The sequence below is a fragment of the Trichechus manatus genome, unplaced genomic scaffold, assembly GCF_000243295.1.
Source record: "Trichechus manatus latirostris isolate Lorelei unplaced genomic scaffold, TriManLat1.0 scaffold00024, whole genome shotgun sequence".
NCBI lineage: Eukaryota > Metazoa > Chordata > Mammalia > Sirenia > Trichechidae > Trichechus > Trichechus manatus.
Window position 1 is genome coordinate 1,419,114 of NW_004443960.1, and position 26,664 is coordinate 1,445,777.

The window sequence follows — 26,664 nt, forward strand, 5'->3', positions numbered from 1 at the left end:
GCAGAGGCCGCCGCGAGGGCCCGGGACCCGGCGGAGGAGCGCAGGGCGGCGGCCGAGGCGCTGCGACCGGAGCGGGCTCTGAGGCGCCTGGTGGTGCTCGTGGACCCAGGTGCGGACGGGAGGAGCCCGGGGTCGCTTCTGCTTGGAACTCGGCTTTGGGGACTGGACGCCCTTTTAGCCCCCAATAGGTGGTAAAAGGGGCGCCCGCTGCCTTCCAAGGCACCTCCTGCCCGGAGCTTGGCCGGCCTTCCCAACTGTGCCCGCCGCTGCCCCGGGGGCTCTGCTGCACGCCCGGCCGGCTGTGGGTCCATTTCCGGGGAGAAACGGAGCTCGCTTTCTCTCTCTCCCTCCCACGCCACCCCAGCTATCCTGAAAGATGCTGGCGCCGACATCTTGCTGGAGGCCCTGGACGTCCTGGGCTGTGAGCACCGCGTGGAGCCCCAGCTCCGTGCCAGGAGCCTCAGCTGGAGCCGCGTGAGGCCGGACCCCTGCCCCTGCGACGTGAGTGTCAGGGTTAATGTCCGCAGGAGCCCCGCCTCCTCGGTGACTCGGTGTGTTGCGTCTCTGGTGTCACTTGATGCTCGAAGCTGCCCTGGGAAGTAGCTCCCGCGATTGTGTGCACCTGGCGGCTGGCAGGGTAGGAGCGAGACACTTCAAGTGCGTGATGTCAAGTTGCTCAGCTAGTGTGGCGCAGGGCCGGGGCTCAGGCCAGGCATTTACCCCCAGGAACGTTCCAGCCCCGCGTAGGCGGCCCACTCCGTTCCCGCTGGCTTGGTAGACCTGTGTTGGCTTTGGCCTCTGCTGGGCCTTGTGGTGCGGACCTGGCCTGTGCTTGACTGGCACGAACTTCAGAGCCTCCTGGATGTCCCCACAGGTGCCCCCTCAGCTGTGGGCTGCACACGAGCAGGAACTGCTGCTGCTGTTGGAGCCAGAGGAGTTTCTGCAGGGCGTCGCCCGGCTGACCCAGGTGCCTCCCCCAGCCCTGCCGCAGTGGAGGTGCGCTGGCGAAGGGCATGTGCTGCCTGAGTGCCCGGGCAGCTCAGAACTCTTCCCTGGTCTCTGCGTTCTCAGCCGGGGGCAGGTGGCAGCCGCAGCTGCTCCCAGAGGGCGGGAGCCGGAGTAAAGGGGCTCAGAGCAGGTCTCGGGAGTCCGGCGTCACCTGGCAGGAGGGGGTCTGGGGACCAGGGTTGGAGGTGCCAGGCATGGCTGTGGTGGCTGTGAAGTGTGATGGCTGCTTGCCGGCCCTGGTTGAAGGAGAACTCAGGAGCGCTCAGCCGGCCACACTGGAGCACCATCAGGCCCTCCTCGCCCTGGTGCCGGCCAAGGCTCCCCATTCATCACGCACCTGGTATAGAGCAGGGAGGTGAGGCTGGAGAGCTCGGCGTGGCCTGCAAGGCACCAGAGGTGCCCTCCCGCCAGCTCTCTGAGGCATGCGTGCATTCCGGCTTGCAGGTGTCTGGCCCAGACTGCTCGGTGCCCTGGACTTGTCCTGGGAGCCCCTCCCGCCCCCACCTGGCCATCATTGGGCTGGATGCCCACTTGCGGTACTGCCCCCATCCCCCAGCAGGGCTGCCCGGGAGAGGAGGGTGGGGTAGGACCGGCTGGGTGTGGGAGCCAAGGCTGGTCCCTCTGTCCAGGTCTCACCCGCGCTGTGTCCCGGGAATGGGACGGTCACCAGGGAGTCCAGTGGTGCCCCACACCAAGGCGGCTATCAGCTGGCTCCAGGTGGAGGAGGTGAGGGCCATCTGGATTGGGCAAGACGGCTGACCTTAGTCCTGGCACTCGGACTGTCACGTGACCAGCCGGGCAGGGTTTGGTCCCGGGTGGCACAGGCAGTGGGTCTCAGCAGAGTCCCCAGGGAAGCCCCCACCCATCATTCCCCCTCGCAGGCCCTGGTGCTCCTGCAGCTCTGGGCGGGCCTGGACGTGCTGCTGGTGGCCTCCTGGCAGGAGCTGAGCGAGCACGTGTGTGCCTTCACCAGGGCCCTTGCCCAGCGCCCCTACAAGTGCGTGCCCTCCAAAGCAGGCTGGGCTGGGTGGTGGAGGGACACGGTGGGCAGCAGCAGAGAGGCTTGGCGGGGCTACTGGGCATGGTAGGCAGTGAGAGTGCTCAGAGCCAGAGCCTCTAGAAGGACACCCCCACCCCCACCTGCAGGCAGCTCCGGGAGTCCCAGGCTTTGTCCTTCTGCACGGCAGGGCGCTGGGCAGCCAGCGAGCGGGCGGCAAGACACAGCAGGGGGCTGCTGGGGACTTGGTGGTGGCAGATCAGGCAGTTCAACCGAGTCAGCCCCGCGGTGGCTGACGCCGTGGTTGCCGCTTTCCCCTCTCCCCGCCTTCTACAGCAGGTGAGCTGACCCCATGTTGACCCCCAGGTAGAGGTTTGCCGAGGCCGCCCTGCTCATCCCTGTCCCCACCCTAGGCATACGTGGCCTGCAGCTCGGAGCGGGAGCGGCTGGCTCTCCTGGCTGACCTCCCTGTGGAGGTGGGCCAGGGTGGGCGGCCCCGCAGGGTGGGGCCCGACCTGTCCCGCCGCCTCTACCTCTTCCTGACCACCTGCAACCCTGATCTCCTGTTGGACCTGTGTTCCTGAGCACACTGCCTCCGATCAACACACAGCATACGGAGTAGGGGGACAGGAGACCCCCACTGCAGGGCTGGGACGCCAGACGACTGGCACCCTTGGCCTGGGATGGCTCTTGGTCTGTGTCTGGCTTGGGAGAGGGCAGGGGGGCACCAGGGGAAGTTCTCAGATCACTGGGCTGAGAGAAGGGGCCAGGCAGGCTGAAGGTTTTGGGGGCAGTGTGTGTGCCCAGCCCTGCCCATGTCAGGGCCCAGTGTCGGCTCTCTGGCAGGGAGACTGGAGGCTGGCTGCCTCCTGAGAGTCCAAGTGGAGGCCCTCCCAGGGCGTTTAGCACTGGTTTCCAGGAAGTTGGGACCGTCCTTTTCACAGGAAGAAGGACAACCCTCGTCCCCCCCCTCAGTATCTAGCAGAATCAGAGCCCACAGGACAAGTGCTGTAGAGGTGTGTTAACCCATTGGGCCTTCGTCTGGCCCCATGTAACTTTACAGGTGGCATGGGTCTTGGATAGAAACTGCATTTATTACAGTGATTTCTGTCTCTGAGAAAGAGGAGCAGCAGCTGACAACATGCAAAGCAGTGAAGGACAGAGCCCAAGGCCTCCGAGGCCCGGGAGGCAGGAACCCTGGTGCTAGGCAGGCCTTCCTCTTCCACTCGTGGCCAACAGTGGCCGCCCGGGAGGCACAAGGTGGGAAGCGGCTGCTGCCTACCTGGGGCCAGCAGAGTGGATGTGGACGATCACACGGCCAAGTGGCCCTGGACCTTGCAAAAGGGACTGTCCCAGCCTTGGGGAGTGAGTGGACAACCCAACAGACTGGGCCCAACTCCTCCCTCTCCTGTCCCCCGGAGCATGGCCAGAAGGAAGGGACAGAAGCCGGTCCTGGCCAAGAAGCAGTTTTCATTGCAAAAGAAGTCAGGTCCGTCGGCAGCGTTTCCTCTGGCAAGACCTGGTCTCGGGGCTGGGCGCGGGCGGCCGGCGGCGGCCACAGCTCATGCTTAGCACCCAGCCCAGCTTGGTGTGCAGCACCTGCTTGAGGCCAGGGGGCAGGGGCAGGCCCTCGAGCGTGTCCCCCGAGTCGGGCCGTAGCTGGCGCAGGCGGTAGCAGCAGAGGTACTGCAGGGAGGTGGAGCTGGCGCAGGAGCGGATCACCTTCATGCTGCTCTTTGCGGCCGTGGAGCACACCATCGGGTAGAACTTCTTGTTCTGCAGTCTGGTGGCCGCCACGCCTGTGAGGGAGGCACGGCTGAGGCCCACACTGGCTGATCCACACTTGGTACCACGGGACCCTGCAGCTTGGACCCTCTCTGTCACACTGTCCCACCCTTGGGGACCTGATCCCTCGGGTACTCTCACCTATGCACTTGCGGTTCTTGAAAAAGGTTAGTCTCCCGTGCCAGGTGTCCAGGTGCACGCCGATGATGGAGCCCTGGCCGAACCGTGACGAGAAGCTCGTCTTGTCTCCCTTGTGGTGGAGAAGCCCTGGGGGCGGCCGGGCTGTTGAGCCTGGGAGCGGGACACCACCCCCGCTCCGCTACACACCCGCCTGCCCACCACACACACCCGTGTACGAGAGGCCCCAGCTGTCCTCGTCCCTGCCCAGCAGGCTGCAGAAGGTATGGTGGTACTTGTCCAGGTCCACATCTGACGTCCCGATGCCCACCATCTAGGAAGAGGGCCGGCAGGGGGGCAGGTGAGGCCAGGGCCGCTCCCTGCACACCTCTGAGGCGCTCGCCACTCACCATATCAGTGCCGTAGACGGGCGAGGTCATCTTGATTTCCCAGAAGTGCTGGCCCTCCCCAAGCTCCTTGGTGCCCCGAATGGCCGCCGTGCCGCAGCTGTACTCCACGTGGAAGCTGACCTTGCGGTTGTCACAGCTCAGGAGGGTGGCCGAGGACTTGTTCAGCTCATCCCAGACCCAATCGAAGTCTGCAGGGGCGGGGGAGGGCAGCTGAGGTGGGCGGAGGTCTCCACCCCCACCCCAGGGTCCTGTCCCTCCCCCCACTGGGTCCTGTCCCCCCAACTCCTCCCACGGGGTCCTGTCCCCCACTGCCCCCCTCCCACAGGGGCCCCCCCCCGGTGCTCACGCTCGTCCTCCTCCCCGCAGCGGCAGTCCTTCCCGCCGTGGGCGCTGTGCCGGCTACCGCAGACAGAGGCCTCACTCTGGCTGTCGCAGTCACAGAAGGACTCCCCGGTGACCGGCACGGCGCTGGGGATGGACGGCGGCAGGGACGAGAACTCAGGATCGGAGTCCGAGTCGCTGTGCTAGGAGAGAAAGCAGGCTGTTTCCACCTCGGGTCTGCGCCAGCCCCTCCACGCCCACCCTGCCACACAGCCCTCCCAGATGAGGCCTCACTGCTGCTTCCGGCTTCTGGGTGTAGGGAAAAGCCACTCAGCTGGGTCCCCCTCTCCTGCAGGCCCCAGCCAGGGACCTCGGTCCTTGGGCAAAGCTTGTCGCACCTAACAGCCGAGTCACCCAGAGCCCCTCTTGGGGGAGCAGCCAGCCTGCTTAGGGGTCTCTGAGCCGAGTCATCCTGCTCTGAAGCCATGCAGGTCATCTGGACCCCAGGCCAGGCCGCGACGGGCTGGGGTCTCACGGCCCAGCTCTGAGCAGGCAGCGAGAGCCCCTGCCTGCAGCTCTGCAGCTCACTGGACACCGATGGGCCTCCTCCTCGCTCTACTGCCCCACACTCTGCGGCCAGAACCAGACGAGCTTTTAAAACATCTCACCACGCAGCTCCACTGTGCCCTGCCCTTGACATGCAGCTCCACTGTGCCCTGCCCTTGACATGCTGCTCCACTGTGCCCTACTCCCCTAGAGTAAACCCACGCCCCATCAAGTCCTTCGAGAGCCCCCAGCCCAGATCCACTGTCCGTACCCTACCTTCACTCCTCCCCACGTGCAGCACATGGCTTCGGGGTCCCCCAGCCGGGTCTCCCGATGCCCCTCCTCAGCCCTCAGAGGCCACAGAGGCCCTGAGACCACCACTCCCCGGCTTCCTTCTCGGTGTGTCCCTGCAGCTCATCTGTCACCTGTCCCCTGGCGGGGGGAAGCCCAGGCCCTCTTTTCTGTCACACTCCAGGGCCCAGCCCTCTCTTCTGTCACACTCCAGGGCCCAGCCCTCTTTTCTGTCACACTCCAGGGCCCAGCCCTGTGGCCACACACAGCTAAACCACCTGAACAAATAAACGGCACGATGGGCGTCCGCTGTGTGTCAGGCCCGTCACGGACAGATGGGCATCCGCTGCGTGTCAGGCCCATCACGGACACATGGGCAGACAGCCTCCGAGGAGACTAGCAGCAATACAGGAGACCCCAGGAGCTGTCGGAGAGGAGAGGGCGGGCCCCAGGAGGAGAAGCCACAAGGAGCCACAGTGGCCGGGCTGGCAGGTCTATTTCAAGAGCCAGCTTCAGGATGGGACGTGGTCTCATCTGGAGAATGGCCGACAGGGCAGGCCTGAGGGGCTACACCCTACTGTGGGGAACAGACCCCCCCCCAGGTCAAAAGCCAGAGGGCCCAGAACAATCACCAGCCACCCTACCCCGGGGGCTGAGGCCTCTGCCCTCAATGAGCCAGGGATTTTGGGGTGGGGGGAGGGGGGCGTGGCGTGTGCTGTTCACACCAGACACACTCACAGGTGAGGCCCATTAGGTGACAAGGAACAGGCAGCATGTGTGTGTCACATCTGGCCCGTCACCAGTCACATCCTGCATCCCACAGCAGTGAGTCTCTGCTCCAGGCCACATGGTCAGTGTGGGGGCAGGGCCTCCTGCCTGGATGGGTCCCAGGGCTCAAGCCATTCTCCAGGGAGGCAGAGGGCCACTGATCTGGAGAAGAGGCGCCTGCCACTCCCAGCCCAGGGCACCGTGCAGGGGAGCCGTGCAGAGCAGAGGCCAGAGTCACCTCGGGCAGCCCTGCAGGAGACAGCTGGGTGGCTCACGCCTGGTTCCTGCTTTGTCTGAGAGACAGGGAACCAGCTGAGCCCCACACCCACTCCTGGCCTCACCAGGCCCTCACCCACATGCCCTGCCCCTCCATGCTGCCCCTGCTGGGACCAGACAACCTGAACCAGGAGACAAGTGTCTCCCGGACTACCTCCTCGCTCCCACAACGAGGGGCTCACTGAGCGCGAGACTATCATCAAGAACCAAAGCTCTTTTTCACGCACGCGTAGAACACTGTATTTGTACAGGCAGAGGAGATGTCTAAAACGTGTGCCACGTTATCGACAGCTGCTTTTGGAAACGAGTACGTGGAATTGAGACATTTCTGTTGGACAAACTGACCAGAAAGCCGCCTGCCACACTGCCTAACGTGCTCTTTGGAGGAGAGAAGGGCATTACTAACGAGAGCCTGGCACCTGTGCCGGGGCCCCTTCTCAGGAGCCTTCACGTGGTTAAAGGGCTTTGTTGGGCAGAGTGCGCCCAGGGACAGTGGGACCTGGACATCCTCTTTCATCCCTGTCCAGGTCATGCCTTCCTCGAGCTTCTCCACATCTCAGTCTAGTGATGCTCCCTCCCCATAGGGACCTACCTGCCCATCAGAGTCATAGCCCCAGTTAGAAGTGCCTGCCAGGGCCACAACCCGGGCATCAGCGTCTCGGCGGGCTGCACTCAGGACAAAATGCCATGCCCGGCTGCTCCGGGGCCGCCTGGCCATGGTGGGGAGGACCTGGAAGAAAAAACAGGCTCTGAGTAAGGAAGACCCTCAGGACCCGGGACTGTCTCCCAACAGCCCCCTGCGCTGTCTTTAGCCCCTCCACAGGCTCCCAGCTGCCCCCGTGGGCTGTGCCCACAGACCCACCCGAAGGTGGAGGTGTTCATGGGCCACATAGATGCTGTGGTCAGAACTCCAGAACTCTCTGCACAACCCCGTACCTCACTCCAGTATCTGAGTGCCTCAATAATACCCAAGCAGATGGTGTGCAAGGCCATCCACAAGTCCACGACTCTCCACAGCACATCTCGAACCATCTCCCTCCGAGCTCAGCCTCATCTACCCCTCACCTAGCCTGCTCCTGCCTCAGGCATCTCCAGCCTTGGCTGGCTCCTCCTCCTCCAGTGTCCAGTCTGACAAATGGAATCTCCAAGCACCCAGTTCCTCATGCCAGACACAGAAGACTCATCCCCGACACGTCCTCCTCATGCCCCACCTCACCCCAGCATCTCCAAGCCCTGACTACCTCACCTTGTCCGTGTCCTTCACCTCCATTCCAACCCAGCACCTTCCCTGGACCATACACCTGTCTGCCTGCCCTCCCAGCTCCTTTGCACCACTGCCAAACTGGTTCTAGAAACACAAATCTGAATTTCACTGTGCTTTCAGGCCTTGCCATTGTTCTCAAGATAAAACACAAAATTCTGCAGAATCTGCTGAGTTCTCAGCTTCCCCAACCCATGCGGGCCTTGGCTCAGTCACCAGCTCTCTCCTACCCTTTCTTCTAGCCACCTCTCCGCCTACGGCGGTCCTACTCTACCTTCCCTTATCAATTCCACCCAACACTGAGCAAGCAATACGTGTCCTTCTGTGATGGTGCAATGCCTGCCTCTCCCACGGGTCTGAAAGCCCGCTCAGGCCCCTGCCAGACACCCAGAAGGCGCCTTGTCGGCTGAGTGAATGAGCTCAGCGGGGGGCCCTCCTTAGCCTGCAGCAACCGCTTCCTGGAGATGGGAGTCCTGCGGTCCTCCATAAACACCTGGCCTGCACCAGAGCCGCCTGTCTCCAGCCATGGCTGAAGCAGTTACAATCAGCCCCGTACGGCTTAATCTTTACTCGCTACATTTGTAGCACACACTGGGCGCCACGTGACCCAGCCTGAATGAATGACCCAACGAGCTTGTCACCCACGGCGAAGTCCCAGCAACACGCTCCCCAATCTCCTCTTAACAGGAGGGTCGCTTAAGGGAGGGCTGGTATTTCTCGATTCTCGCGGGCTCGTACTGATTTCAGTTTCGGGGTGCTGTTTCCAGAAGTTACCCCCCAAATCGCGGCGGAGGGCCCCCTATCCGCAGGCAGTGCGCGGCGCGTCTGGCGCAGCTGTCCTTCCGGAGCAAAGGCCGCGCCCGGGGCGCCAGGGGAACAAAGGTTGGGCTCGCCCGGTCGCCCGCAAGGTCAGCGGCGCGCCCTCCCGAGCCCGCGGCCCCGGTGCAGGTCGGGCGGCGCTGGTGCAGGCCGGGCCGTTCCGCCGCGCTCACCTGGAGCTGCTCTGCCACCGCCGCCGCGCTCCCCGCCCGCCGTGACCTACTTTCCGCTTCGAGCTAGACGTAAACAATCCCCGCCCCGCGCCGCATTGGCCCGGCCACCGGAGGCGGGCGCCGGCTCGGGCTGCGTTCGGGGGCGGGACTCGCGGGGCACGCCTCCAGCCAATAGGCTGCAGGGCTCGTCAGTCCCGAGTCGAAGTCTCCATTAGCCACCCCTGAATCCGTAGGAGAGGAAAGCCCTCGCGCCTATTGGACGCGGATCGCGGTCGGTAGGCGGTCCCAATTTGGGGCGTTAACGAGGAAGCGGGCCCATATCCTCTACGTCATCCAGCGCCGGAACTCGCGGGCACGGCCCGGGCGGTCTGATTGGCTGAGGGAAGGGGGACTAGGCCTATGAAGAGGAGCCGGGGGGCGGGCTCGCGCTGCCACTGGCCAGAGGGCTATTCACTCCTGCTGGGAGGCGGGCGGAAGCCGCGGGGGTGCAGGCGGCGGCAGCATGGAGGCGGTGGAGGGTGAGTGTGCGGGGCGCCGGGGCTGGTGCGGAAGCGGCCTGGGCTAGCGCGGGCCCCGATGTGTGGCGCGACCGGGGTGCCGGTCACATGGCGCGGGGCGGAAATGGAGGCGCTGGGACCGCCCCCGGCTTGGAGCCCAGAGCTGCCGCCGGGCCGTGGCGGGGCGCCCGCAGCAAGGGGGGTGTGCGTGGCCCGTGACCATCTCTTTGGGCACGAAAGGGAAGAAAGCCAGGAAGCCCAAGAAATGAGAGGCCCTGACAGGCGACGGTCTGTGAGTCGGCTTTCTTTCTTAAATTGGGTGAAAATGTACATAAATCAAAAAAAGGCGTGAAGTTAGGGTGTACGTCGTCACTTGCTTGTATTTTCCTAGGAAGTTCCTTCCTAAATAAAAACGTACGCCTTGCACCTGCTCGGTGTGTGCAGTAATCTAGATTTGGCTGGCCTTGATGAAGCTGACCAGGGCGTGTCATGGGAAAGCGGGCCTCTGTCCCTCCTTGGGAGATGCTGCGCCGTGTTCTCCGCCCCTTCCAGCACAGCTTCTCGCAGGCGCTAGCTCATGCGCGTTGTCAGTTAGCGTCATGGGCTTTTTTTGGCTCATTTAGGAGTAAAAGGGTGTTGTGGTTGACGTCTAGGTACTCTGAAAAGCGCGCGGCCTTTGCAGCACCTGACCCGGCGTAGGTGCCCTGTTTGCTGCCATCACTGCTCTGCCTCAGGCGGGTCAAATCCCCGTTATCACAGGGAAAGCAGGTTGAGCCTTTTGCCAAGCGACATAGGTGGTCACGGCCCATCTAGGTTCCATCTGGCTGTCTCACTCTCCAGCGTTTCCAGCAGAGCCCCCTCCCCCAGCAACGAAGGTGAACCTGCAGCCCTGCGCAGCGTCCGCCCACGTGCCTGTTGGTGTTAACCTAAGTGTCCCTGGTTGTTGGGCAGCTCGGGTGTGGTGTCGCCTGAGTAAGACGAGGTCAAGGCCCATAATTAACAAAGTTCGTGATGAGGTCTTGCCAGAAGGGCCAGACCAGGCATTGATTCATTGATTCATTTGGCGAAGTTCTGGGTTCAGTGGAAGGAAAAGGAGCAGGGCGGGTGGCCAAAGACCCATGGGAGAGTTGTTTTTTGGGGCTTGTGTGAGGCGTGGCCAAGGACACTAGTGGGTGGGTGCCTGCGAGGTGGGGCACAGGGGCAACAAGAGTGTGGACTCAGCCAGCCGGGCAGGGCTGTCAAATGCCCTGGGTCTCAGATGCCAGTGTCCCCCACCCCCAGCCCCAAACTGGGGCCCCGATGTCTGCCTCCGGGCCTGTTCTGCACTCGCCCGGTTCTTAGGAGGTGGGCAGGGGCGGCCTCAGGCCCACATTCAGTCACGCCTGGGGCCTGGTCACCTGGGGCCTGGTCACAGAGGGGAGGCGCCACAGCCTCCAGGCACAGGTGAGCCTCTTGGACTTTGTTGGTGTCTATGCGTCTCTCTGTTGGAATCAGAGGGAGCTGGCACCTCAGGCTGGTCCCGTCTCCAAGCGTGAGTGCACACGTACTTCTCTGCACTACGTATGCACACACGTACACACGTATGTGCTCTACAAAGAGACTTCCTGTTCTTTGGCAGCTAGCCCTCAGGCAGGAGTGGGTGCTGTGGCATTCATGGGAGCAGCGGGTGGACTGTGGGGCCTCCTGCTGGCTTCGTTTGCTCAGTGTCGGGTGTGGGGGCTGTGGCCCTAGAGCCCAGAGGTAGGAGCGCGCAGTGAGCCCTCGGGGAACGGTGAGGAGTGGCTGGCACATTGGGGTCCCCTGACCTTTTCGTCTCTTGTTCTGATAAGAGCCTGGGAACCTGTCCGGCGTCCGGCACATCATCCTTGTGCTCTCGGGCAAAGGGGGTGTTGGGAAGAGCACCATCTCCACCGAGTTGGCCCTGGCCTTGCGCCACGCCGGCAAGAAGGTGAGCACTGTGCTCCCCAGCCATGCCTCGTCCGCCGCGTTTGCCATCCCCTCCCCGAGTGTGGCCCTCACTTGCTGGCACCACCTGCAGGTGGGCATCCTGGACGTGGACCTGTGTGGGCCCAGCGTGCCACGCATGCTGCAGGCACAGGGCTGCGCCGTGCACCAGTGCGACAGCGGCTGGGTGCCTGTGTTTGTGGACCAGGAGCAGAGCGTCGCCCTCATGTCTGTGGGCTTCCTGCTGGAGACGCCCGATGAAGCCGTGGTGTGGAGGGGCCCCAAGAAAAACGGTAACAAGACTCAAGTCCTCAGCGGTCCCATGCGAGCTGTCACAAGGAGTTGGCACCATCCAGGCAGCACCGGGCGGGCTTGTGAGAAGTTGCGGGATGAGGCGGGCAGCACAGTCCTGGGGCTTGAAGGCCATTGCTCCCGAGTCACAGGTCTACAAGGGTGGGGCCCACATTGGGGCTTCTGCTGGACCATCAGACCCAGAGCACCTGCTGGTGTCAGAAGCCAGCCTCGGGCCAGTGAGCCATCACGCTCCCCACGGGGTCTGCTCCCTGGGCTGGGATGCTCGGGGCTGTCCCTTGTCTGGTACAGACATCAGCTGATGGCCCCTGGGTGGGGTGGAGGGAGGAACAGTGTGCTGGGGAACTGTGCGTGTGTTTGTCCTCCTGGCAGCGGCCTCGCCCTCTGGGGACCAGGCCAGGCAGGAGCGCTGTCCGCACTGGAGGCTGCAGGAGGCGGGGGCTTCTCGGGGCTCCCTCACCAGCCCCCGGGGTTCTGGGCCGTCTCCGCAGCGCTCATAAAGCAGTTTGTGTCGGACGTGGCCTGGGGGGAGCTGGACTTCCTGGTGGTAGACACGCCCCCGGGTACCTCTGACGAGCACCTCTCGGCTGTGGAGGCCCTGCGTCCCTACCGGCCCCTGGGCACTGTTCTGGTTACCACGCCCCAGGTGAGCAAATGCCAAGCTCCAGAAGCGCCGCCCCTCCTGGCAGGCGGGTGGCGGCCTCCCTCTCCCCTGCCAAGCCGCCGCATATCCCAGCCACTGTCTCGGCCCCTAGGCGGTGTCTGTGGGGGATGTGCGGAGGGAACTGACCTTCTGCAGGAAGATGGGGCTGCGGGTGATCGGCATCGTGGAGAACATGAGTGGTTTTGTCTGCCCGCACTGCGCGGTGAGGTGCCCGGCCATCGGGCGGGGGGTGGGGGGGCGAGGGGCCTGCACTCATGGCCCCGTCCCTGTGACCCAGGAGTGTACCAACCTCTTCTCCACGGGAGGCGGGGAGGAGCTGGCCAGGCACGCCGGGGTCCCCTTTCTAGGTGAGTGCCGGGCGGGGGTGACAGGCTCCCTGTGTGCTGTGGGAGCCGGCCTACTGGGACCCTGAGATGCACGGTCAGGACACCTGTCCCCTGCCCCCAAGCTGTACTCGGGGCTGCCCTTTGGGTGGACAGCGAGGCCGGTGGCCACGAGCTGGGCAGCGTTGGGCCACGCTGTGGGAGGGTGCGGTGTCTGGGTGGAGGTGAGCCCCAGTGGACTGCCTGCATGTGGCATCTGTTCTCTCAAGGAGGCACTGGCTTCTGGGGTGGGGCAGCTCCCAGGATGGGGGGGCTCCCAGGATAGGGGTGCATGGAGGGGCCCCAGCCTCCCCAGGCTTTGCTCTTGCCCACCCCCAGCGAGCACCCTGCCGTCCCTTCTCCCGCCTCGTCTCCACAGGCTCCGTGCCCCTGGACCCCCAGCTCGCAAGGAGCCTGGAGGAGGGCCGTGACTTCATCCAGGAGTTCCCTAAGAGCCCGGCCTTCCCTGCGCTCGCCTCCATTGCCCGGAAGATCCTGGACCGGGCCCAGGCACGGGGCCCTGACTGAGGCGCCCTGACCAAGGCATCCTGCTGGCCTCCTGTCTCCTCGGCTCTCCCATGCTGTGGGGCGCGGGCACGGGCGGCCTGGAGAGGTGCTGGACCTACGGAAGCTATAGCAGCGGCACCTGTGTCTCCACCCCACCCCACCCCCGGTCTGCGCCCAGAGCCCTTTCCCATGTCTCAGCAGCATGGGCAGGGCCCCGGTAACGCGCCTCGAGAGATGGCACCGCGTCCAGGCCGCGCGGGGAGGTGCCATGCTCCCAGAGGGACCAGCTTCTCCTGACGCCTGTGCCCCACGCAGCGCAGAGCACGGGCGTGGAGCTGCTCCGTTGTCCTTGCTGACCCCAGCCTGCCACGTTGGGGGTGGGCTGCCAGGCCTGGAGACACCCTGCACTGTGAGAAGCCTCCATTAAACAGACGCCCGTGTCTATGCGTGTGGTGTCTCCACCTTCCTTTCTGACCTTCTCTATTGTGTCTCTGTGTCTGCTTCGGTGGGTCTCTGGGTGAACTGAGAGTGGTCAGGTGCTTGCGGGTCACGTAGAGGTGTGAGAGAAGCACGTGCGTGGGGACCCAGGGGCCAAGCTGGCAGGGTGGAGCTCTGAGGGGCTGGGTGGCACCAAGGGCCTTTTTCCACGTGAGCCAAGAGGCCCAGGGGCTTTCCTGCCTTTGCTCAACGAGGACAATGTGGTAGGCAGAGCACTGGCACGCGCTGTGTCTCCAAGCGAAGGAGTTGGTGCAGCCCCTGGGAGTGGGGTGGCCTCAGGGAGATGGGACAGGGTGGGAAGGTGGTGGGTGGGATGCATGTCTGAGGTGTGAGGCTGGGGGTGCACAGAAGAGGAGGACTGGGGGCGCTCGGCCCCCCTTTAACAGTGGGGGGCTCACTGGGCGGCACTTGGCTGCACACTCAGCCTCGTGCACCGCGGGCAGGACACCAGGGAAGACATGGCTCGCTCTGGCTTTGCAGAACAGGACGCCTCGGAGGAAACTGCCCCAGGGGGAGAGACCTGGGTGGAGCAAGGGCACTTGAGGGGCATCTTCCCAAGGCAGCAGGACAGCGGGGGAGGGCTGTGGTGACTTGGGGGAGGCAGGACGGGACCCCTAGTAACACTTGCGTTTGGGGGGCTGACTGCAGTGTCCCCCCGCTGGTGTTCCCCTGCTCCCCTGCGTCTGCTTCTCAGGGTCACACACTGTGTTTGTCAGGTTGCTTTAATTGACGGCAGCCGAGGCGGGCACGGGGCAAGTGGCTGCTCTGCCCCAATTCCTGGTCAGGCCTTGGAGACGGCTGGTCGGTGCCCACGTGGCCCCAGAGGTCAGCGGCTGGTGAAGCCCACAGGCCTGTCTGCTCCCGGGAGGGGCTGCCTCCGCTGGCATCGTGGGGTCTGCCAGCCCCGCCGAGGGGCTGCCCCGAGGTCAGCAGTGAGCGAAGTGGGCCTCGCCGAGGTCCCGCAGGTCGAGGCCGGCCACGGCAGGCGGCCCTGCGCAGGTGATGTTGTTGTAGGTGTACACGGGCAGCTGGCGGTCGTCACCCTCGGGGACCGCCTGCACGGCGCGTGGCACGGCACGGGGGTTCTGCAGGGCAAAGGCCCACAGCGCCTGCAGTGCGCAGCCGCAATCCCAAGGGTTCCCCTCGAGCCACAGGTGCTCCAGGCCAGGGGGCTGCGGCACAAAGGCACGCAGGGAGTTGTTGCCCAGGCTGAGGTAGCGCAGCTGCGCCAGGGGCGCCAGGACGTCCTCGGCCAGGCCCTCCAGGCGGTTGTGCGCCAAGTCCAGCCAGAAGGCGCGCTGCAGGGGCCGGAGCGTGTCCGGGGCGAGCTCCGCCAGCCGGTTGCCGGCCAGCAGCAGGTACTCGAGCTTGCCAAGGCCTTGGAAGAGTTGGCGTGGCAGGTCCGTCAGGCGGTTGGTGGTGAGGTCCAGCTCGAGCAGCTCGGGCAGCCCCTGCAGGCTCTGCTCGTCGAGGTCCACGATGCCGCTGTCGCGCAGGAAGAGACGGCGCAGACCCGCCAGGCCCGAGAAGGTGTGCGGGCCCACGCGGCCCAGGCAGCTGCCCTCCAGGTGCAGGCTGTGCAGCTGGCCCAGGCCCCGGAACACCTGCTCCGGCAGGTTCCGCAGGCAGTTGCCCGAGAGGTTCATGACGGCGACATTGGTGAGCCCCAGGAAGGTGCCGGGCCGCAGCTCCTGGAGTTGGTTGTGGTCCAGCGTGAGCACCTCCAGCTGGCCCAGGCCCTCGAAGGTACGCTCGGCCAGCTGCCGGATGCGGTTGTGGCCGAGCCGCAGCTCCTCCAGGAAGTGCAGGTCTTTGAAGGTGCGCGGCCGCAGGCCGGTCAGCGCATTGTGGGAGAGGCGCAGCACGCGCAGCCCCAGCAGGCCCGGGAAGGTCTCCGCGAAGAGGCTGCCCACGCGGTTGTGCGACAGGTCCAGCCAGCGCAGGGCACGCAGGCCCAGGAAGGCGCCGGGCGCCACGCTGGCGATGAGGTTGCGGTGCAGGTAGAGCTTCTGCAGCTTGGGCAGCTTGACGAAGACGCCCGCCTTGACGCCGCGCAGCACGTTCCGGCTCACGTCCAGCTCCTGCAGCTCGTCCAGGCCGCAGAAGAGCGGCGGCTGCAGGTAGCTCAGGCGGTTGCCGGCCAGCACGAGCTCGCGCAGGCCGGCCAGGCCCCGGAAGGCGGCGTCGGGCAGCACGGCCAGACCGTTCCAGCCAAGGTTGAGGGCCCAGAGGCGAGGCAGGCCGGCGAAGAGGCCCTCGTCCAGCCTGCTGAGCAGGTTGTGGTGCAGGCTGAGGGAGGCCAGGCCTGGGGTGTGTGCAAAGGTGCCGGCCGCCAGGCCGCGCAGCTGGTTCTGCTCCAGATGAAGGTGGTAGAGCGCGCCCAGGCCCAGGAGCGCGCGCGGCTCCAGGCTGCCCAGCCGGCTGCCCTGCAGGTTGAGAAAGTCCAGGCCCGAGAGGTTTTGGAAGGCGGCCGCGGGGATGCTGGTCAGGTTGTTGCAGTCCAGCCACAGGGCCCTGGCGTCCTCGGGGATGCCGGCGGGCAGCTGCGTCAGGTTCCGGGAGCTGCAGAAGACACTGAGCTCGTCCGTGTAGTCGTCATAGCTGCAGGCGCACACGGCGGGGCACCGCAGGCTCTCGGTGTCCCCCGGCGCTCCGGGCTCCATGCTTTCCAGGCCGCCACAGCCCGTCGCCGCCCAGCACACGAACAGCAGCACCGTCACCGGGCCTCCTGTGGCGAAGGCAGAGCTGACTGGGAGCCTTCCCAGACCTGGCCTGGCCACCTCCAGGGATGGGCGCAGGAGGCAGCGCGAGGACCCTGGTGGGGAGACGGTCCTACGTGCCGTACCAGGCGCGGGCTTGGGCCTTGCCTCCCTGCCTCGGAGCTCGGGGCAGTGCTAGGGGGTGCCCCCATGGCACGGGGTGCTCCCCACCCGCACGGCTGCCCTGTCAGGCAGCTGCTTGGCCTCCGAGCAGCCAGGAGAACAGTGAGCCTCGTCCTCCTCCTTGGCCAACTTGGCCCAGGCCTCGAGTGTGGAATGAGGGAGGCGCCTCGTCCCCCACTTCTGCGCATGGTCGGCCTGCCGAGGGGTGGAGAATCTGACCCCACCTTACCTGGCCTCCCCGGCCGCTCTCCTGGGCCCTCGGGGTGAGAGGGTAGGGAAAAATCAGTGGCTACCAAGTGGATGCCAACTCATGGCGACCCCGTGTGTGTCAGAGCAGAACTGTGCTCCACGGGGTTCTCACCGGCCAATGTTTCAGCAGATCGCCAGGCCTTTCTTCCGAGGTGCCTCTAGGCAAACCCAAAGCTCCAACCTTTCGGTTGGCAGCTGAGCGCGTGAAGTGTGTGCACCACCTGGGAACTTTGGGAGGGATGGGGCAGGAGGGCAAGAGGAGCCTCTGGTTCCAGCTCTGAGCCCCCCCAGCAGCATTCCTGCTAGGGGCTCCCCCGAGCCCCCCAGGGCTGCCCCGGCCCCGTCCCACCTCCGTGGGCTCTGGTCAGCTGGAGGACAGGGCTGGAGGGGCCGCGGCCTCACCTTTGCTCAAGGCCATCACTGCGCGCTCAGCGGCCGGCGGGCAGCGCGTCTGCTGGGGTCGGCGGCTCCTGCTCTCTGGACGCAGCACCGCGCAGCCAGGCCCTGACAGCCAGCCAGCCGCCGCCCGGCCCCTTAACCCCGTCGTGCCGGGCAGCTAGCGTCTGCCCGAGGCCTGGGGTGCAGGCAGCAGGGGGAGTAGTTGGGGGGCTGTGTCTTCCTGAGGCCTCCTTCTGTCAGGGGTGGACCGTGGCATGGCGCTTAGGGCACATGGGCCCATCCCATCCCATCCCATCCCGTCCCGTGCCCCCCTGCAAGGCTGAGCCAAGGAGGAGTGGGGTGGGCTGGGGCCGGGGTGCCTTCAGAGCAGCCTCTGGTGGCTGGTGTTCACGGCGGGTGTGGGGTTCAGGAGACGAAGCCTCAGGCTGGGCAGGCTCTGCCCGAAGTCAGGGCCTTCGGGGGCCCGCACCCCAGCCCGGCAGATGGCCGTGTCCGGGGTTAAGTGGACACCCCCATGCTCCGCAGACCAACCCTCACGGCTGCCCTGGCACTGACCACCCACCTCCCCTTCACCCGTAATTTCCTAACAGCCAGGTGGCATCAGCCGGGGGCCTCCCGCCCCCACCCCGTCCCAGGAGGCCACGCAGGACCCAGCCCCGGCCTCTCTGCTGACCTCAGGGTCGGCTGCTGTCTGGCCAGGCCTCCCCCACGCCTCTTCTAGGAACGCCTGAGGGCCACGCCAGCACCTGTTTGCGTGTCCTCGGCTCCACACCGGGTCCCGGGGCTCAGCGATCCTCTGCCACCTGCCCCAGTGCGGTTCTCCAGGCTCCCGCAGAGCTACCCCAGCCTGCCCACCCACCCACCCGGCTCTCCTGGGACCTGCCCCGGCCGAGGTCAGGCGGGAAGGCAGCCTGAATGGCAGTTGCTCATGCCAGGAGCTGCTTGTCCTCCTCTCACCTGGGGGCTCCTGCCACACACCCTCCCCCAGCCACCACACCTCACACCCACTCGATATCACCTCCCCCTCCCAGGCCTGATCCCTTAGGCATCCCCCACCGGTCCTTTTTGCCCCCTGCGCCTCCAGAAGACCCTGCTCACCCCCCACCCTTCCTCTGTCACCTGAGCCTACTGGGGGCAGTGGGAACGTGTGTGTGTAAGGTGCTAGAAGGGGCAGAAAAACGCAGAGCTGGGGCTGGTGAGGGCAGCCTTGGTGAGGCAGGGGTAGGAGGCTGGCCTGGTCCTCGGGGTGGGAGTAGACGGTGGGGGTGGGGAGCCAGGACCGGGGGTGCTCTAAGCCCTCAGGCGGGGTCTGGGAGCTCGGCGCCTGGCTGCTCGTCTGGGTCGGGGGAGTCTCTGCGAGGCCCCGGCCCCTCCCCCACAGCAGCACTGGGGCGGGCAGCTCCATCTCCCTTTATTGAGCTTTGACTCTGTTCCAGGTTGTTCTTCAGGGTCTCTTCTGAGAAATTATAGATCCGAAGGGAGAAAGTCCACCCCTGCGAAGGCCCGTGGTGAGTTTACCCAGACAAAGTGCAGACTCAGCAGGGGCCGGGCCAGCGCGGGCAGGGGCGCTGAGCCTGCCGAGGGCCGCACGCTGCAGCTGGCTGCACCAGGATTGGCTGTTACGGGTGGCCCACCCGTGGGGGCTGGGGGCAGAGAGCCCCCGTCGAGCTCTGCGGGGAAACCACGGCCAGGAGTTTGGCATCTGGGTTCAGGTTTCACGAGCAACACTGGGGTGATCACAGCGTGAACGCCCGGCCTCCTGCCTCCAGAGCGCGCCACCCCCACGCAGCCCCCCTCCCGGGATGGTCCCCCAGCTCCCCGACATCCAGGCCGGCCCCTCCCTGCCTTCCCTCCGACCACCCGTGTGCGCTGCCCCGAGGAGTTTGGCCTGGTTCTGCCTCAATCGTCAGGAAGCGTGTCCCACAGGATGCGCCGGGTCTCCTGCTCATGCGCGACACTGTGCCTTGAGGTCCCCGCGGCTGTGTGGGCAGGAAGCTGTGTATCCACCCTGCCGCGCTGCTGGGACCCGCCAGCCGACGCCTCGCAGGGCGGTGAGCAGACCTGAAAGGGGTGTGAGGCCCGGGGGTCTTCTCCATGAAGAGGCTGAACCCTCGCAAAGACGTGGGCGGTTCACACGCTACCAAGGGAGCCGGGGTGCCGCGCCCTGCCGCCTGTCTGCCGCCTCTGCCTTCATTAGCGCCTGCTGCCCGGGTTGCACGCGAGGCCCGGCCCCTCCCGAGACTCCTCGGCCACGGCCCCCCGTTCTGCGACGTGCGCATTCGGGTCGCTCCCTGTTTTTGCGTTGGGCTCTCTGATTTGTAGGATTTTTAAAAGAGCGTGTTTTGGACGCGGCCGTTTTGCGAAAGCGTCTCAGCTCCTTCGTTGGAGTTTCCATCTTCCCTGTCCCCACGGTGTTTGCACAAGTGGTGTTAATTTTCGCGTTGTCGCCCAAGACACCCGAGAGGTTTAAAATTAACTTCACCCAAAGCGTCTGGTCTTTGTCCTTGGTTCCTGAAAGAACCTCTAAACCCTTGGAATTCCCCCAGTGTGGGGAGACCTCCAGGCCACACCTGAGGACTTACGCTAATGAGGTGACTCAGGTGAGGGCTGGCCGTGCTGGTGACACCAGCTGGCCTGTGGGGTCACCGTTCACGCAGTGGAACCTGCGCAGTGAGGCCTCCTGGTTGGTGATGGGCATCCGTGTGTGGGGGAGGGTAGCACGCCACGTGGAAGCTGTTAGGGACCCTCACAGTCCTCGCCCCGCACTTCATCCTTTTTCTTTTCCCTAATACACGGCAACCCCGTGTGTGTCAGAGTAGAACCGTGCTCCACAGGGGAGTTTTTTTATTTTTTCAATATTTTATTTTGTTGTGGAGAACATACACAGCAAAACACACGCCAATTCAGGTTTCTACGTTTGGTGACTGTTCGCGTCCTTTTTGGTATAACAAAGTTGTAATCCTAAGTACAGTGCTCCGCCGAGTTCTGCGAGTCTGTGGTGAATTTTCAAACCCCAGGAAGAGTGGGAGCCAGCAGGTCAGACAGAAGTGGGGGGCCTTGGGGACCCCTGAGCTTACAGCTGGTTCCCTGAGGGGGTAGGGGGAACCCCTGTAGTTGTAGCCAGCAGAAGTGAGGGTGTCGTGGGGATCCCCATGCTGTGGCTGGTATCTGGAGGTCTGTGACCCAGCTCCCGGTGGTTGGAGTCAGAGGAGGATGTGTTGGTGTCAGAAGAGAGAACAGAACTGATCCCACCGGCCCTCAGAATGTTACCTGTTAGACTGGAATCCTCAGATACTAACAAGGAAGATGGAAAAATGCCACACACAAAAAAAAGTTTTAACGCAGCCCACTTTGTGGGACTCTATGCTCATGACTATCTGTGTGCTGTTTTGGCGCGTGGGCTCTGAAATGGCTCATAAAAGCTTTGTTTCTCACACCGTCATCTGCAATCTACTCGGAATCCTGCGAGTCAGGCGGGGTGAAATTTACTCTTTTTTCTATAGGGGTCGCAATGCTCTCAGCACTGTTTATTAAAATAACGGTCCTTTCCTCGGGAGGCCCTGGGTGGCGCAAACAGTTAACGCGCTCAGTTGGTAACTGGAAGGTTGGCAGTTCCAGTCCACCCAGAGGCACCTCGGAAGAAAGGCCTGGCGATCTACTTCTGGAAGATCAGCCATTGAAAATCCCACGCAGCACAGCTCTACTCTGACACGTGGGGGCGCCGTGAGTCACAGTGGATGGCACCGGGTTTGGTTTTGGGGTCTTTTTGGTCCTTTCTCATGACTCAGCACCTCCCTCGTCATGAATCCAGGGCCCACGTGGGCCTGGGCCCCTTGGGCTCTCAGCGGCTCACCGTGCCTGGGTGTCCAGCCCGTGCCGCTGTCGCATCTGACCCCACCTCATTGTTCAGGAGCGTCTTGTCCCTTCGTGATCCTTCGCTTTTACATAGAAGTTTTGGAATCAGCTTGTCAAGTTTCTGAAACAAAACCAGATTTTGGGGAATTTTGAGTTGTGTTGCAGTCAATCAGTTGTGGAGTGACATCTTTGCAATATTGCGTCTTCCCGTCCAGGAACGTGGTCTGTGTCTCTTTTTATTTAGGTCACCTTTTGTTCTCAGTGTGTGCGCGAACATCTTTGTTTTTTATCGAGGTGAAATCCACCAGGTGACGTGAACCGCTCTAAAGGCACAGTTCAGTGGCATTTTGGACATTCACAGAGCCGTGCAGCCACCACCTGTCTGGTCCCATTTATATCAGCCCGAAAGGAAACCCACACCCATTAAACGGTCACTCCCGCTCCCCCTCCCTCTAGCCCCTGGCAACCACCAGCCTGCCTTGCCTCTCGGGATCTGCCTGCTTTATGGGTATAATCACGTAGTATGTGAAGAATCACATCAGTAGAATCATATGTGACCTTCTGTGATTAGCTTCTTTTGCTCAGCACGTTTTCAAGGTCCATCTACGTCGTAGCGCGCATCAGCACTTTATTCCTTTCAAGGGGAGAAGAATATTCCGTTGTGGGTACGGGCACAGCTTATCCACTCACCTGGTGGATGCTCGGTGGCTCCCCCCTGTGGCTGCTGTGAACAGTGCAGCGAACACTGGCACACACAGCTCCGTGTGGGTCCTGCTTCCAGTTCTGCGGGGGTGTACCTAGGAGCGGAATTGCCGGTCACATGATAACACTCAAGAGCCCCGGGGGCGCAGTGGTTAAGTGCTCAGCTGCCAACTGAAAGGTTGGTGGTTCAAACCCACCCAGTGGCTCCGCGAGAGAAAGACCTGGTAATCTCTTCCCATAAAGATTACAGCCTAGAAAACCCTAGGGGGCAGGGGGCAGTTCTACTCCGTCACATGGGGTCACTAGGAGTCGGAATCGACCGGACGGTACACAGCGACAACAGGGTAATTCTGTGCTTAACTTCCCGAGGAACTGCCCTCCTTTCCGCGGCTCACCATTGTCCATCCCCCCAGCGTGGACTGGGGGTCTGGGTTCTCCATTCTCGTCAGTGCTTTTTCGTCTTCTAATTTTATTCCAGCCATCCTAGTGGGCGTGAAGTGGTATCTCCTTGTGGTTTTGACTTGCATTTCCCTAATGACTAACAAGAGCCCTGGTGGCACAATGGTTAATCGCTCAGCTGCTAACGAGAAGGTCTGCAGTTCAAATCCACCAGCTGCTCCTTGGAAGCCCTGTGGGGCAGTTCTGCTCTGTCCTACAGGGTTGCTAGGGGTCAGAATTGACTCGACAGTGACGGGTTTTTAGTTTTTTAATAATATCGACCATCTCTCCATGTGCTTATTAGCCGTTTGTATATCTTCTTTGGAGAAATGTTGATTCAGGTCCTTTCCCCTCCTGCTGCGTGTTTTTTTTTTTTTTTTTTCTTCCTATGATCTTGTGCTCTTTTTAACAGACTTGACTTTTAGGAGCCGTTCTAGATTTACAGAAAAATTGAGCAGAAAGTACAGAGGGCTGGCATCTGCCGCATCTGCCCCTGCAGCTGTTCCGGCTGTACTGACTTTGTATTCTGCTGCAACGCTTGTTACAGCTGATGCACCAACACTGATACATTGTTATTCACTGGGGTTACTCTCTCTGTTGTGAAGCCCTGTGGGTTTGACAGATGCATCCTGTCATGTGTCCACCATGAGAGGATCACAGAGAACAGCCTCACTGACCTAAAAATGCCCTGAGCTCCCCGTTCACCCCCCGCCCCCGAGCCTCCGGCCACCAGTGACCCTTCACTGTCTGCAGTTTTGCCTTTTCCAGAACGTCATATGGTTGGTCACTGCGTAGCTTCTCAGGCTGGCTTCTTCACTCAGCAACGTTCACTTAAGGTCCTCGGTGGCTCTTCACAGCTCGACAGCCCTGTTCTTTTTGTCACCTACTAATACGCCATTGTGTGGATGCCACAGTGTGTTTATCTGTTCTCTCTTGAAGGACATCTTGGTTGCGTCCAGTAATTATGAGTAAAGCCGCTATAAACATTCGTGTGCAGATTTTTGTGTGACCGTGTGTTTTCCCTTCATTTGGGTAAACACCTAGGAGTGTGACTGCTGGATTGTATGGTCAGACTGTACTTAGCTTTGTGAGAAACTGCTAGACTGTCTTCCAAAATGGTTGTACCATTTTTGCATTCCCACTTGGCCCATTTTTTTAATTGGGTTGTATTTTCGTTGTTGAGTTTTAAGAGTTCTTTATATATTCTGGATACTGGACCCTTATCAGATAGATGATTTGTAAATAATTTCTCCCGTTCTGTAGGTTTTCTTTTATTCTCTTGGAAACGAATGTCCTGTGACGAAGTCCCAATTTATTTTTCTTTTGTTGCTCCTGTTTTTGGTGTCATATCTAAGAAGCCATTGCCTCATCCAAAGTCAGGAGGTTCACCCCAAGTCTTCTTACGAGCGTCTCCAGTGTTTTACTGTTTCCTCTGTCGTGGTCTCGCGTCTATTCTGAAGATACTTGTTCCTTTTTGGTACGAGTCTGTGTGATGTGTTTCCAGTTCTCTTGGGTAGATTCCTTGGAGTGGGTCACTGGTCTTCACGTCTAACTTTTAAAGAAAGTGTATCATTCTACATTCCAGCAGCAAAGTAGGAGACAATTGTTCCATATCTTCACTAACATTGGAATGGTCAGTGTGTTTTATTTTTAGCAATTATAACGTGCATTTCCCTAATGATCAGTGGTGTCCAGCACCTTTTCATGCGTGTATTGTTCATGGAGTCAATTTTTGACTAACAGTGACCCCATGTGACAGAGGAGAATTGCCCCATGGGGTTTCTTAGGCTGTAATCTTTATGGAAGCAGACTGCCAGGTCTTTCTCCCACGGAGCCCCTCAGTAGGTTCAAACTGCCAATCTTTCAGTTAGCAGCCAAGCATTTAACCACTGTGCCACCAGGCCTCTTTTTGTGTTTATTAGCCATTCTTATATCTTCTTTCTTGGCTGTAATGATTGCCAGGCCTTTCTTCCATGGCACTGCTGGATGGGTTTGAACAGCCAACCTTTTGGTTAGTAGCTGAGCACCAAGTGGTTTGGGACCTCTATGGAGCTCAGTTCCACTGTCACATGGGGTCGCCATGAGTCAGAATCGACTCAGCAGTGATGGGTTTGGGTTGTTTTATATCTTCTTTGGTGAGCTGCCTAGTCAAGTCTTTTGCTTGTTTTTAAAATTGGGTTGTTCACCTGCTCCTTGCTGAGTTGTAAGACTTTATGTGTTATGGATACGAGTCCTTTATCAGCTAGAAGATTTTCAAATATCCATGGCTTGTCTTTTCATTTTCTTAATGGGTCTTTTGAAATGCAGTTTTTAAATTATTTAACAAGTAATTCTTAGGTATTTTGTTTTGATGCTATTATGAATGGAATTGTTTTCTTAATTTTTGTTTTGCATTGGTCACTGTTAGTATATGGAAATACAATTTCTGTATAATAATCTTAAATCCCAGGATCACGCTAAACTTTATTATTATTATTCATTCAAGTAACTTGTGTGTGTGTGTATTCCTTAGAATCTCCTCCACAGAGGATGATGTCGTCTGTGACTGAAAGCATTTTTACTTCTACTCTCCAATCTGTTTTCTCTCTAAATTTTTCTTTTCTTGCCTTAGTGCATGTCTGTTACCATTTTAAATAGAAGATTCAAGAGCAGATGTCCTTCCTTATTTCTGACTTCAGGAGGGAGCAGTCTGTCTTTCATCAGTAAGTACGATGCTAGCTGTATGTATTTCACAGATGCTGTGGGAAGTAGAATGATGCCTCCCCACCCCACCCCCCGAAAAAAAAAAGTCCACATCCTAATCCTCAGAGTCTGTGACTTAATCCCCATGGCAAGGGGGATTAAGTTTGCTGATCAGCTAGCCTCAAAACAGGAAGATGACCCTGGACTTCCCAGGTGGGCCCAGGGTCCTTAAAAGTGGACAAGGAGGCAGAAGAGGAGGTCAGAGCAGTGCAGTGGGAGAAGGGCTCAGCCCATGGCTGCCAGCTTTAAAGATGGAGGAGAGGCTACAAGGCAAGGAACATGGGCGGCCTCCAGCAGCTGGAAGAGGCTGGGAAGCGGAGTCTCCAGAAAGAATGCAGCCCATTTTGGACTCTGACCTGCAGAGCTGAAAGACAGACGGTCCACTTGTGCTGGTTTCAGCCACTGACTGATTCCGTGTGGCAGGGCGGGGAACACACACGGGCCTTTGTCAGACGAAGGCGCCCCGTCTGTTTCTAGTTAGCGAGTTTTGTTGTGACTGAGTGTTGGATTTTGTCAAGGGCTTTTTTTGCATCTCTTGAGATGCTCTTGTGGTTTTTGTCCTTTATTAACATGGTTTATTACAGTAATTTTCACGTTTCATTCCTGCACTGAATCCCACTCGGGCATGTTGTATGTTGCTGAATGTGGGTTGCTGGTATTTTGTTAAGGACTTTTACGTTTACCTTCAAAAGGATATTGATCCGTAGTTTTCTTGTGGTTCTTTGTCTGGCTTTGGTATCAGATAATACTGGACTCACAGAGCCGGGTGGGACACGTTCTCTCCCCGCTTTTCTGGGTTTGTGAAGGATTGGGGTGTTACTGATAGAAGGTACTAGTGAAGCTGTCTGGGCCTGGGCTTTTCTCTGGGAAGATATTTAATTATGACTTCAACCTCTGGTTATAGGTCTATTCAGATTTTCTACTTTTTGGTCAGTTTTGATGATTTGTGTCTTTCTAGGCATTTGTCCATTTCATCTAAGTTGTCTAATAGGCTTTTCATAATACTTCCTCACAGGTCCTGTGAGCTCTCTAGGGTCGGCAGTGATGTCCCTTCTGTCATTCAGATTTTGATAATTTGTGTCTTTTATTAGTCACTCGAGCTAAGAGTTTGTCGATTTTGCTCTTTTCAAAGAACCAACTTTCGGTTTCTTCAGTTTTCTCTGTTGATTTCGTTTTCGGTTTCTGATCTCCTCTTTCGGCGTCATTTAGGTTAGTTTGCTTTTCTTTCTGGTTCCGTAAGATGGGAGCCCGGGTTTTTTATTAAAGACATTTTTTTCTTTTCTTTAACCACTGTGTTAGCCACATCCCCCTTTTTTTTTTTTTTTAGTATAAAGATGAACGCTTTCATACTCTCTAGTAACACATTGTCTCTGACCTAAAAGTTTGTATTTTTTTCTTCTGATTTTAAAAGAAATGAAAACATGTTCGTGGGCTCCTAGAAGTGTCAGGAGAGGCGGTGGTGGCTCAGTGGTAGGATTCTTGCCTTCCACGCGGGAGACCCGGGTTCGAGTCCCAGCCGGTGCACCTCCTGCACAGCCACCAGCTCTCTGTCCTTGGAGGCTTGCATGTTGCTAGGATGCTGAACAGGTTTCAGAGGAGCTTCCAGACTGAGATGGACAAGGGAGACAGGTCTCTTCTTCCAAAAATCAGCCGATGAAAACCTCACGGATCGGAACAGTCCAATCCCATTGGGCAGCGTCACCACGACTCAGGGGCCGACTCAGTGGCAGCTGACGGCAGAAGTGACGACCCGTGGGCCCGGCCTGCTACCTCCAGGCCTGTGCGTGTGTTCCGCGTGTGTTCTCCCTCAAATCCGCACCCCCTGCAGTGGGCCTTGTTCT

General features: G+C 60.5%; 4 protein-coding genes across 8 annotated transcripts in view; 2 read left to right on the plus strand and 2 right to left on the minus strand.

Annotated features, from left to right (window-relative positions):
• EME2 (essential meiotic structure-specific endonuclease subunit 2) overlaps positions 1–2,607 on the plus strand; it is a 2,842-nt gene extending 235 nt beyond the window's left edge. Inside the window, exons 2-8 of the mRNA XM_023728546.1 lie at positions 5–109; positions 365–501; positions 875–1,120; positions 1,453–1,734; positions 1,890–2,005; positions 2,155–2,344; positions 2,419–2,607. Coding sequence (XP_023584314.1) covers positions 5–109; positions 365–501; positions 875–1,120; positions 1,453–1,734; positions 1,890–2,005; positions 2,155–2,344; positions 2,419–2,589 — 1,247 coding nt within the window. The 3' untranslated portion in view covers positions 2,590–2,607. The remainder of the gene's footprint in view (positions 1–4; positions 110–364; positions 502–874; positions 1,121–1,452; positions 1,735–1,889; positions 2,006–2,154; positions 2,345–2,418) is intronic.
• On the minus strand, positions 2,608–8,831 carry SPSB3 (splA/ryanodine receptor domain and SOCS box containing 3). Of its 3 annotated transcripts, XM_023728388.1 has the most exons (7): positions 8,773–8,831; positions 7,112–7,249; positions 4,664–4,841; positions 4,318–4,505; positions 4,139–4,241; positions 3,932–4,057; positions 3,348–3,804 (listed from the first exon to the last, which is right to left on the minus strand). In XM_023728388.1, exons 2-7 carry the CDS (start codon positions 7,235–7,237, stop codon positions 3,491–3,493), a joined length of 1,035 nt encoding a protein of 344 aa, XP_023584156.1. In that variant the 5' UTR covers positions 7,238–7,249; positions 8,773–8,831; the 3' UTR covers positions 3,348–3,490. The 3 variants fall into 3 exon arrangements, with proteins under 3 accessions (XP_023584154.1, XP_023584155.1, XP_023584156.1); XM_023728386.1 differs by having other exon boundaries at positions 2,608–3,804; positions 4,139–4,505; XM_023728387.1 differs by lacking the exon at positions 8,773–8,831 and having other exon boundaries at positions 2,608–3,804; positions 4,139–4,505; positions 7,112–7,265.
• A 346-nt stretch (positions 8,832–9,177) lies between these two features.
• NUBP2 (NUBP iron-sulfur cluster assembly factor 2, cytosolic) lies at positions 9,178–13,568 on the plus strand. Of its 3 annotated transcripts, XM_023728347.1 has the most exons (7): positions 9,178–9,290; positions 11,099–11,217; positions 11,308–11,506; positions 12,017–12,171; positions 12,281–12,391; positions 12,467–12,536; positions 12,931–13,568. In XM_023728347.1, exons 1-7 carry the CDS (start codon positions 9,275–9,277, stop codon positions 13,077–13,079), a joined length of 819 nt encoding a protein of 272 aa, XP_023584115.1. In that variant the 5' UTR covers positions 9,178–9,274; the 3' UTR covers positions 13,080–13,568. The 3 variants fall into 3 exon arrangements, with proteins under 3 accessions (XP_023584115.1, XP_023584113.1, XP_023584114.1); XM_023728345.1 differs by having other exon boundaries at positions 11,308–12,171; XM_023728346.1 differs by lacking the exon at positions 9,178–9,290 and adding an exon at positions 9,319–9,561 and having other exon boundaries at positions 11,308–12,171.
• A 685-nt stretch (positions 13,569–14,253) lies between these two features.
• Positions 14,254–17,105, minus strand: IGFALS (insulin like growth factor binding protein acid labile subunit). The gene is made up of 2 exons (XM_012554670.2): positions 17,090–17,105; positions 14,254–16,371 (listed from the first exon to the last, which is right to left on the minus strand). The coding sequence occupies exons 1-2, from the start codon at positions 17,103–17,105 to the stop codon at positions 14,483–14,485; spliced, it is 1,905 nt and encodes a 634-aa protein (XP_012410124.2). The 3' UTR covers positions 14,254–14,482.
• Positions 17,106–26,664: the final 9,559 nt, after the last annotated feature.

Coding starts and splice junctions, on each gene's coding strand:
- NUBP2 (XM_023728345.1), top strand. Junction 11,218..11,307: donor TGCGCCACGCCGGCAAGAAG/GTGAGCACTGTG, acceptor CACCACCTGCAG/GTGGGCATCCTGGACGTGGA. Junction 12,537..12,930: donor CGCCGGGGTCCCCTTTCTAG/GTGAGTGCCGGG, acceptor TCGTCTCCACAG/GCTCCGTGCCCCTGGACCCC.
- SPSB3 (XM_023728386.1), bottom strand. CDS start 7,237: ATGGCCAGGCGGCCCCGGAGCAGCCGGGCATGGCATTTTGTCCTGAGT. Junction 4,506..4,663: donor CTGCGGGGAGGAGGACGAGC/GTGAGCACCGGG, acceptor CCGCCCCTGCAG/ACTTCGATTGGGTCTGGGAT. Junction 3,805..3,931: donor CAAGAACCGCAAGTGCATAG/GTGAGAGTACCC, acceptor CCTCCCTCACAG/GCGTGGCGGCCACCAGACTG.